A 10,996-nucleotide genomic window follows, 5' to 3' on the forward strand; every position below is an offset into this window, starting at 1 on the left:
CCAGGAACCACGGAGCGCTTATCCTGGAAGTCGAGAAATTTTATTAGCGGACTGACAGGTACCGAATTTGGGGTTGCGCGAAAAACGAATTGAAATAATTTATTGTAAACGTGAACCAGGAACCACGGAGCGCTTATCCTGGAAGTCGAGAAATTTTATTAGCGGACTGACAGCTACCGAATTTGGGCTTGCGCGAAAAACGAATTGAAATAATTTATTGTAAACGTGAACCAGGAACCACGGAGCGCTTATCCTGGAAGTCGAGTTTCACCGCGTAGCGGACCCGAAGCGCGGGATCCGGGAGGTTGAGAACCCGGTACTCGAAATACGTAGCCGACCCGAAGCGCGGGATCCGGGAGGTTGAGAACCCGAGACTCGAAATTTGCGGAGCGCGACTCTCATCCGTCCGCTCTACTGCGCGGTTGTTACCAGACTGAGGAATTCGGCTAGCTGATTTTGAATTGGTGACGTCACTTTCTGAACGTCCGACATCCGAACTATGGTTTCGAACTTTGATACTATGTATGATGATGTATGATGTACGATATATGATGTATGATGTATGATGATATGATATGATGTATAATGCTTTTAGTTTTCACGTTTCATACAAGAAATACACACTTCATCCCTCCTGCCGATTCCAGACTCAAGCGGCCAGGCCCTTCCATTGTCAGCCGGTGACTAAATATATATCCTTCAGTTAACGGGTCAGCTAATAACGCAGTCGTTCTGCGACAGTTGGATGATGAAAAATTTCGCTCCTATCTTCGAAATGTGTGTTGAAATACACTCGAAGTATTAAGAAGCGTCGTTCTTTCTCTCCCTATCACCTTTCTAGGTCTCTAAATCACTACGCAGCGTTAAATACTGTCCCATATACGAAGCATCCATTTCATCTCGTTCAAAATTAGCGCATCCGTGATGTATTGCAGTTACTCTGAATTTTTTTCCATCCGAATACTTTTCGAAAAACATTTCTGCTCCTCCACCCAACGCAGATACTTCACTTGCGACCAGCTAAAACAGCGTTTCGATTCTATGCCTATGAAAATTCAAGATCGAGAGAGCAAATGAAAAGTTGTTGGAATAATTATGAATACTAATGTTATGGAATACATCGAGCGCGCGTCGAATAGAATCCCATTTCGAAATGAATAATTCTTCTCTTTTCATATCATAGCTGATCTAGTAATATAGGTAAATAGGATGGTTGGAGGTGTTCGAAAATGGTAGGACATTTGAAAAGTACAAGTCGACGATGATCCAGTGCATCAATTTTTTCGTTACAGATTTTCTTTTCCCATGAGGCATAGAGTATTCAACAACGATAATGCAGTCCTTAAAGTTCATCATTCATCTCTGTCTGGTAAGCTAATTCGCAAGGCGTGGTATTCTAGATATGTCAAAACTAAGCTAGCGGCACGTGTTTGCATTGTTAGAAAAATACCCGTACTCTACATACACTGTTTCTAATCTTTTGCTACATTTGGTTTAATCCCCATGCTTCCACAGCACGAATAGTCGGAAATGTTTTTAATTATCCATAATAAAATAAGAGAAGTAACAAAGCTTAAATTTATTGATAAAGCTCCAATGAATACATCAATCTGCGGTCGAATTCATTTATTATTTGCACATGACCTTTGTATATCCGATACATTATTCCTAAATACATTGAAATATATGTATTTATAATGAAATATCATGCAATGGGCTGTGTAAACTATAAACTATAATTTCTATCAAATAGCTGCTTTTATGTCAACAGGGCTTTGAGACTCAGTTAAGTTGGATCTCGATTTTTGCCATCGTATGTAGGACATTGGGTTACAAGAACAAATGCGAATTACGAAGAACTTCGTGTTAGAGATAAGGATATTTTAGTTCAAGTATACCTATACACAGAAATCCGTATGTGAATATACTAAAACCTCTGTGTTTATTGTAAAAATCTAGTTTTAAATATGTGTATACATGTATATACGCATGCATAAGGATACATATACATATATACACATACATGTACATAGATAATTGCGAAGTCATTAGAAACACTCACAACTTTTCGCAAATAGAGTAAAACGTAAGGTTATTAATGTACAAATTACACAAGCGCACCATGAAACATGGCAAGGGTAATCCTAGTGCAGTGATTGTATAAACTGAAGAAATATACATTTACATATACATGATATAAATTATTAGACTAGAAAAGAGTATTTAGAGAGCTTATCTAATTCCGATCTTGTCACAATAGATCATTAACATAATCAATATACGGCTAAAGCTGTATTAGCTACATTCACTATTAGAGATAATATTTTTTATCCATTTTTATAGTTATTTAATTTCTTGTACAACAATTTTTCAAACTTCACGGCAAAATGCCCAACGAGTTCTCGTAGTGCAAATACGAGTCCAATTACCTTACAGGTGGCATTACATTGATTTTTGCCTTCCCGTTTCGAGTTATAAATACAGAGAAATCTCAATGAGAGCTCATTTCTGTAAGATTTATTGTAGTGCTATATTCGTAGCTGTACCTGTTATTCTATATTATGAACTGTACTAAATTAAGAATTCTTGATCTTATTACTTTCTTCGTAGAATGGTGATGCTACAACCTCCTTACTTCTTTCCAAAGTTTCATCCACATCCAGTAGAGATCCTTCGGAGTCAGCAGACCGTTCCATTGACGGACTTTCCTGCAATGCGGAATATTAAAAATTAGTTATATCTTGCAATTACAACGTTGAAGAAAAATGATTAAGATATAAGCGCCAGTTAAGAAAGTTCCTGACTAAAATTACTCTGAGTAAATAATATGATTTAAAAAGAGCAGGGGGCCGAAAAGATCTGCTTTGCACTCGTTCAAGAGGTATGAAAAGTGGAATTTCGCGAGCAGATGTGGAGAAATGTATTAATTTATACATTACACCCGTTCCCGGATCATAAAATCCCATTTTACGCCTACGTAGGACGAGAAATATTATTCATATCACAGTCATAACACTTTACACCTTCGTACGATTACCCCGAGCACTTGGCCCGGTGAATCTATAAAAAAAAATTCATACATACCGGACAAGCGATTGATGGAGATACATGACCTGCAGTGCACAGCTACATTAAAACCAGCAGACTGAATAAAGTTAGTGCGTCAGGGAAATGATACAGAATTTATTCTGCTAGTCTAATTGTCAATGGAGTTTTGAAAACTCACCTAAGAAAACGACGAAGGTAAAACTTCGTACACTCAATTGGTTTTCCCGCTGTTCTTGCTGTGAAAAACGAGAGCGCCAATAAAAATCCGCTGACAAGAAAAAAGGTGTCGACAGCAAATGACGCCCCTTTAACGTGACCAGATGCACATGAATTGTACCACTGAAGGATAATTGTAACGAAGCTCTTGGTGACTCGTTATTCGTTGGTTTGTTGTTGTTAACTACAAATTAATGACTAGACTGTCTTTATCTTATACCTCACTGGCATAACCCAGTAATTGAAAGCGTGAAATTAGTTTGCTTTAAAGCAGGCCATACAGGCTTCTAAGGGTTCTCGAAACTAAGATCGCATCAGAATTGAAATTGGAAAATTGTTAGTAGAAATCGTATAAAAAATGCCTTCCACCGATTTTTAGATTACGATAGCATAAGCCTCGAAACAAATCAATAAAGAGAAAAGAGTTGAACGAAATTGGTTGTTGTACTTGTGAATCCTGTTTCTTCAATTTTCGAATTGAGTGTACGTGTTTTCAACGAAAATCTATTCATTTCGATCCATGTATACGTTTCTATTCGCTCCTATCTGTCTTTTCCTACCCCAAAAATCGATATAGAACTAAAACAGATTAAGATTTTTCAATTCGATTCAATCCGGTGAAAAACGGTTGAAAAACGGTGATCCGAGTATAGAAAAGAGTTGAAAAAAATACTACCCATACGTTTCAACAGGAAACAATTCCTACAAATAGAGCTTTAAAAACGGTGTGAGGTCGATAGTTTGTTAGATTAAATATATACGTATACAAATTTGTCAAGTGGTATATTTACAACAATTATTCACAAAACTGTACACTGAAAACAATATGCCATAATTTATTTGCTTTATTGCTTATGTTATATGACTCGAAGTTCGATGTCCATTATACACGTTCGCGCAACACGCATTGTATACGACACTTACAGTAAACCCAAATATTTTTGCGAAGAGTTTCGGGAAGAGTCTTGCAACGTATTTGTAACGCATATATTACATTCACAATAGCAGGTCGAATATTCGTTTAAAATACATTCGGACGACAAGTACAAAAACAGCTGCACACAAATTCAAAGTAACTTTGGTACGGGAAACATTCTGGAGAAAACGACGCGGAACTCATGAACTTTTCATAAACTTATGGTTACTCTTTTTATTAGGTTGCACGAGAGCAACGTTTTCTGATTCGGGTGCTGCATGATTGTAAATAATTTTTTGCAATATTAAAATTGGGGATTCGAAGAACAAACTAAAGACGAAAGCCACTCCGACTGACAGTACCAAGTCAATCCCGGTCCCAGTAACCTGCAAGAAAATGAGATTTTTTTAGTGTCCGAAGGATCAGCTCACGTAAATAGCTACAAAGAAAAAATCCAATGCTTACGATCTCAAAGTTCGAAAATAGGGTAGGGGTCCGTGCAGCAGCATTCCTCATCGCTTGAATTACAAAATGAACCAAGTAAATCGAATACGACAATCGACCGAGTGGCTGGAAGAACGGCATGGACAGAAAACTGCTTACGGGACCTGGAATATTTTAAAATCACACTTGCTGCCAGCGTATACTAGGACATAAAATGGATGACATTTTCCTAATCCGATAGATAAAGCATAACTAGAATCGAAAAAATAAACAGTTAAACTTGAAGCGGCAATTTTCCCGATACTTCACCTCCGTAGCCCTGGATACACGCGTAAAGAATCCAAGCTATAGCAATGGACCAAAACGGGCGTAATGTAAGAGCAAACACAGTTTCCAGTGGCAGGTTATATGAGTAATCAGGGCTGTAGATGTAATGCATAGCCCATAAACAAAACAACATAAGAACAGAACTGACGATCCAGTTGATCCGTACGTTCGCCTAAAAATTCAAAAAAATATTTTGACCGTCAATAAATTTGCTGTCAATTCTATTTTCATACAAAAATTTGCCTGAACTACCTTAGAAAGCTGTCTCTTATTATTCGTCACATCGTAGCCCAAAAGTATTCCTACGAAGTACGCGGAGGCTCGATTGTAAGTGCGCATGTAGAAGTAAAAAATGTTATCCGGTGATATTTCCCTGATACAGAATGAGTTATTAACGTTACCCAGCCATTCAATACCGTAGTTGGCGAATGGACACTTACCTTTTGTCGAAGTTTAGCTGGAGGCCAACATTAGAGTATTCATTAGTAACCAACATCACAGCTGACATGACCACAAGGGCCACAAATATGCAGATAAGTATTCTCAGCCCGTATTTTGGCCGATAATACAACGGGTATATTATAATTGGTGATATCCAAAAGAGTTGCATATCGGCAGCCAAGTACCAGGTATGCAGTAAGCACTAAAAATGTGCCAAGTATTCCATACATATAAAGTGCTTGAATAAGTTTTAACATTAACTCAATTTGGAGAATACTCGAATCAAAACAAGAGTATAAAGCATTAACTCACAATGTTCTCTGGATTCACAAGGTTTTGTAGATACAATAAATTTACCCACCAATTGTCGTCACAGGGTTTCACGGCTAGATTAAGTAGCATTTTCCATAAGGGGCCATTTGCGACCCGATGTAGAAAAAACCTGACGAATAAGATCAAAACTACTACACCTGGCGTTAACCTGTGAGTAAAGAAATGATACAGCAACTGGATAAACATTGAACAGATATTTCACTTATTATTTGAAAATAGAGCTTTCCCAACTGACCGCAAGTAGCGATGAAAATACAACATCGGTATACTTATTTTCTTTCCCGACTTCATCGCCCTGAGAAATAGGTAAGTCATCATAAATCCGCTGATTACAAAGAAGGTATCAACGGCATACAGCGCCCCCTGAATGAATACTGATTCCCACGAATTCAACCACTGTAAATAATTTTATGTTAACCTTATTCACTAATTATCACACGCCAACGACTGACATTGGACAGGTCGGTAGTAAAACTTACTTTCAAAATGTGAAGGGAGTTCACTGACGGTCGTAAAAATGACACAAAGAAATGATGACCAAATATGATCCAAGATATACTCAGAAATCTTATACCCTCAATCGCGGGAAGCGTTTCAGGCCTTATTTCGGTGCTAAGTAAAGCGAGAGCGTTCTTGTACAAGGAAAATTTTGCCAAAGTATTTATGATCTTCGAAGTGTCGGTAGGGTTGCCACTTTTAAAAAAATCGCATACCGTGCAGAAAATCATGAACGCACCAAACAGCGATAACAAAATTCTGAAACCCATTCATTATCTGTTACACGAGGTAAGTGAGATTGCTTTCAAAAACCATTTTGCAAGCGAACTCACGTCGTTGAAATTTCTCCAATAGTAAAATTTTCACTTTCAAGTCGCGCGCAACTCGCTCCGCTAGCTCCAAGTGTTAAACCTCTGATATTCGATGTCTTCTGAAGAATGGCGTTTATCATTTGCTCGACTTGCGTCTCGTTGCACGAGGACGGTACGCAAAAGGACGATAAAATTTGGCCATTAACGTATTTGATTATAGGTACGTTAGGTATGTTGAAAATCTCGCCAAGTAAAACCACGCAATGCTTTCCTTGGATACTGACGTTGTTGTACCGCCCTTTGGCCTCGACGCACTCGTCGTACGACCCAAGATCACGTACATTTCCGATCAGGATCCCCGATTGCATCTTCGAGGAGGCATCCAGCACTGTTTTGAAATCGAAATCCCTATTTTACTGATTCGAACGTAAATCTGTGCATTCTTAGGTTCGTAAAATATGATCACACTAAATGTTTCTGCTCTTGGAATTTCATCCCCGCGCTTGTGTATTTTTAGTAAATGTACGAACAGTACGGACTGCAGTCCAAATATTCTTGCTTAATATATAAACTGGACGATTAACTGTATCCTTACTCTGCAATGCCCACGTCTGTCCCGATTCGATGGCCTTTACTAGGACCATGACTTCGTTCGCACAGGAAGATTTCGAAGATCGTACAGCTCGTTCGACCCCTTTTATCCATGGTCCGAGTGAAGAGTTGATACTCTCTTCAAGCGATATTATTTCTTCGGCCTTTTCCCCTAGAGATGGCCTCACAAAACTTTGTATCGAAGTGAAAAGTAGGACTAGTACGTATTTGTCATGGCAGAAGAACATTGCGTCCTTACTGTCGGTCAGTTGAAATGAGACTTAATGACGGCTTACGATAAATCAGGATATTAAACTGAACTCCTTCGAATTAGAACTGCAACGTTTACCGGAGGTCGTCCAAATTTATGGAGAAGCCTCGTGGCACAGGAGCAATTAAAAGACCATTCATTTGTCGTCAATGATGCCAATCGGTGGTTTTCCACATTCATTTAAAAAGCATAACTATCGTACCAGGTGGACTTCACACGTATATTAGAGTGTTCCAACAACTAATCTGTACAATATTTAGAAACTATAGAAATGAGTAGTAGCGTACTGCTAGTTTTCTTTCAAATAAAATTTGTTTTTCAAAGTAAATAAAAAATGAAATGAAGTTTATTGACAAATCGTACGTACAGCGAATATTTTATTCGTACTCCCTTTCGCCTGCAGTATCACTGCCAACACTTACAATTAGAGGAGAAGAAATTTAATAAGCTTGACTCAACGTCGATTTTAATGACATTGACACATTACATTTCTCTATTTGCGTACATGTAGTTATATAAATTGTTATGGCTTGATATCGACTTAATCCAATAATGAAATTAAGTGATTCTTGAGTGGGGATAGAATGCTTATTGAATTAGTTCGGTTAAACAAAAATACACAGTACTTAAACTAAGCTGATTTGAGGTTTCGTTTTTCCTCGTTTTCCATTTTTGATTGTGAAAAACTCGTTAGGATTTTCAATTTCGTCATCCTCAGCGTAGGGGCTATTCAAATATTACGTCACGCTCTCATTGCCAGAGAGAGCACAGACCATTCTAAACGTCATATACGAGACAATCAATACGTCACGTTTTCCAATAGCAATAAATCTTAATAGGTGAGAACCATTCATCAGCGACCGTGTAAAGTCAGACAGACTTATGCAACTGCTAATTCGAACAGCATGGAAAATCATGGTACTTATGAGTACCGCATATTTCATTACGCATAATTCTTGATGGTTTAAGAAAACTGCAATTTCACAAAATCGGATCAGCAAACTTGATTCTGTCCGACGGTGGCCCATCTCATACAACATTTTCAAGCCCCGCCATGATTGACAATCAAGCCAGACGGTACACGCTGGAGAACGGTATCGAAATTTCGGAGCCCAGGATGAAGTTAATTTAACGGCGCAAAACCATCTGCAGAAACTGAACTAAAAAATGCCACAAAAGTTCCACCACGAATAAAAAGTATGATTGCCCTCACTTTCCGACTCTGACAAGCGAAAACAGAAACGAAACTTTGCACTACCAGAAAGCTTCTTTATTTGTCAATATTCTTTACTACTTACAATTATTACCTACTCATATATTTCTGACCGACCATCGTGCAACGAAAAATAGTGTCAAATTCTACACCGATCTACCGCACCGTGGAATATTTACAAAATCTATTTAGTGATGTCACATAATAGTAAGAAACCACAACCATCGAATTAAATCAATTTCTTCGATTGCCCAACGCCTAGGTAGTCCGGCAATGAAAGGTATGGGTGATTCATAATGGGAATCTGCGTTGGTTTCCCCTTCGTTACCTTGGTTTACCCTCGCTTTCCCGTCACTACTCCTCTATCAAGATAGCACCGTCAGCCGAGAAGTGTAAAGCTTATCGTACAACATGATTAAATGATAATTAGATGATAATTAAGTCCTGTAACGCCAAATTTGTCGTTCCGCGTTAAAAAAAAAAAACATATGGCGGTACCAGCTCAGATGCGAACTAGCAACGCCACGTCGAAATATCTATTAAGAGTTAATGATTTCGAAAAGTAATTACACAGTAATTAAATGCAAATTAAATGCTCCATGAATATCTAGAGCCTGAATTTGATGCTCGTCGTTTTCCATTTTTTTTATTTCTCTCTACGTTCCATGGGGCTGCATGTATGAAAAAAAGGACGACTACGTATACATAACAGTAGAGCAAATACGTTAAAAACAGTGTTTTTTTTTTTTAATCTTATTGCTTGTTTAAATAATTACAGAATTTATTGACGCAATGCGACTAATCACTTGATTCATTTTTTATGCTTTTACCTGCTGAAAATTTTCCTAGGGGCATCCGTCTTCAACATGAACTTATCGGTCTTTTCTTTCTCGATCCAACGACGCCTGAAAAGCTACAAGATTTCACAATAAAGGTTCAGCATCATAGAGATGTTAATGATAGAGTGGGGAAACCGAACAAGCAAGTCGCGATTAAAGTAAGGTCGCGTAGTACTGTCGGCACTGTCTATCTCTGCCTAACCACTTGCCACGCGCAATCGTTTTCAGGTTGGAAAAACAGTTCTTACAAGTTGAGATTATAATACCTATAGATAATATGTTATACGCATCATTAAAAAAGTAAAATATTATCATTGCTCTGTAATGTTTTTTTATAGGTTTATTCCCGTTTTTCTATGTGAGCAGCTACCGATACATCCCAGTCAGTCGATAAAGCTAGAAATCATATTGTTAACGAAAAAGCTTCCTTGCGCACGCGGCAGCAGAAAAAAATAATTAACTGATCCTCTCTCTCTCTCTTTCGTATCCCAACGTGTTTGTACTTGCGGAGGCGCCCATGTCTACCTACGCACTGATATAGATATATCAGTGTACCTACACTATCTGTAATATCCCTATACTTAGGATACCACCTCCCGTAAAAACCCGTCACGACGCGAGTTAAGCTTGTGCCGACGATAACCTAGAAACGAATTTGTATCGTAAAGAATACTACTACCCCATCATTATTGGTACCACCCCGCTATGTCGACAAGATGGTGAGTCAACCATTAATAATTCTGTACGTTAGTTAATACGATACATCTCATTGTGGTCATAATAGTGATGATCAAAACAAATATGGTTTTCCAGGTATCCGATCTATCAGAAGGGCAATCCTCAGCTGAGGATATTTCTCCCCAATTTCTGGATGAAGCTGGTCGCACCTGATTTCAGGCAGCCTGAATCTGTGGTTCAATTTCATTGTTCAATGGAAATGACAAAGACCGACATTCAAAACTACTTGACAAAAATTTATAATATCGATATCGTCAAAGTAAGAACAAGAATTGCCTTGGGTCGATTTGTAAAGGAACCGCAGAGACAATACATCATGAAGTTAGACGACGTCAAAGTTGCATACGTTACTCTGGTATTTATTCCAAAAAAGTTCTACGATGTTACCATGACAATATTCATTGCTATTACTTCAAATATTACACTTACTCACCAGTTGATTTAATACTTATCCAGCTATCATCACCACTATACAATTCTGTAGAATGCACTATCTAGGTGAACAATTTTAAAATTAGTCTCCTCCCGCAGCCAAAGGACCAAAAATTCACTTTCCCAGACTTGTTTCCCAAAGACAAGAAGAATACAACTATAAAGGATGGTGAAAAATCATTGGAAGACATGAAAAATTCATTTAAGAATTACTTGGACAGAAACAAGGAGAGACCTGGTATGCCCAATTGGTATACGATATAACTAGTCACAAATTATTCATATTGTATATAGAAATCACAAATATTAAAGACACGTTTTCAATTCATTCAAATTTGTCAAATTCATTTGTACAAAAGAACGTAATCGAAATGTAAA

At 37.9% G+C, this 10,996-nt stretch overlaps 2 protein-coding genes across 2 annotated transcripts; one reads left to right on the plus strand and one right to left on the minus strand.

The window, feature by feature from the left end:
- Positions 1-4,006: 4,006 nt before the first annotated feature.
- LOC124307269 (nose resistant to fluoxetine protein 6-like) lies at positions 4,007-7,373 on the minus strand. The gene is made up of 10 exons (XM_046768788.1): positions 7,130-7,373; positions 6,556-6,922; positions 6,205-6,418; positions 5,961-6,121; positions 5,705-5,873; positions 5,392-5,594; positions 5,204-5,324; positions 4,934-5,123; positions 4,646-4,788; positions 4,007-4,566 (listed from the first exon to the last, which is right to left on the minus strand). The coding sequence occupies exons 1-10, from the start codon at positions 7,371-7,373 to the stop codon at positions 4,381-4,383; spliced, it is 1,998 nt and encodes a 665-aa protein (XP_046624744.1). The 3' UTR covers positions 4,007-4,380.
- Positions 7,374-9,936: 2,563 nt separating this feature from the next.
- On the plus strand, positions 9,937-10,946 carry LOC124306885 (probable 39S ribosomal protein L23, mitochondrial). Its single transcript, XM_046768008.1, has 3 exons — positions 9,937-10,167; positions 10,262-10,541; positions 10,718-10,946. The coding sequence occupies exons 1-3, from the start codon at positions 10,154-10,156 to the stop codon at positions 10,880-10,882; spliced, it is 459 nt and encodes a 152-aa protein (XP_046623964.1). The 5' UTR covers positions 9,937-10,153; the 3' UTR covers positions 10,883-10,946.
- Positions 10,947-10,996: the final 50 nt, after the last annotated feature.

The sequence above is a fragment of the Neodiprion virginianus genome, chromosome 6 (assembly GCF_021901495.1).
Source record: "Neodiprion virginianus isolate iyNeoVirg1 chromosome 6, iyNeoVirg1.1, whole genome shotgun sequence".
NCBI classification, from domain to species: Eukaryota; Metazoa; Arthropoda; class Insecta; order Hymenoptera; family Diprionidae; genus Neodiprion; species Neodiprion virginianus.

Coding starts and splice junctions, on each gene's coding strand:
- LOC124307269 (XM_046768788.1), bottom strand. CDS start 7,373: ATGTTCTTCTGCCATGACAAATACGTACTAGTCCTACTTTTCACTTCG. Junction 5,124..5,203: donor ATAAGAGACAGCTTTCTAAG/GTAGTTCAGGCA, acceptor TTGAATTTTTAG/GCGAACGTACGGATCAACTG. Junction 4,789..4,933: donor GTGTATCCAGGGCTACGGAG/GTGAAGTATCGG, acceptor AAAATATTCCAG/GTCCCGTAAGCAGTTTTCTG.
- LOC124306885 (XM_046768008.1), top strand. Junction 10,542..10,717: donor AAGTTGCATACGTTACTCTG/GTATTTATTCCA, acceptor CTCCTCCCGCAG/CCAAAGGACCAAAAATTCAC.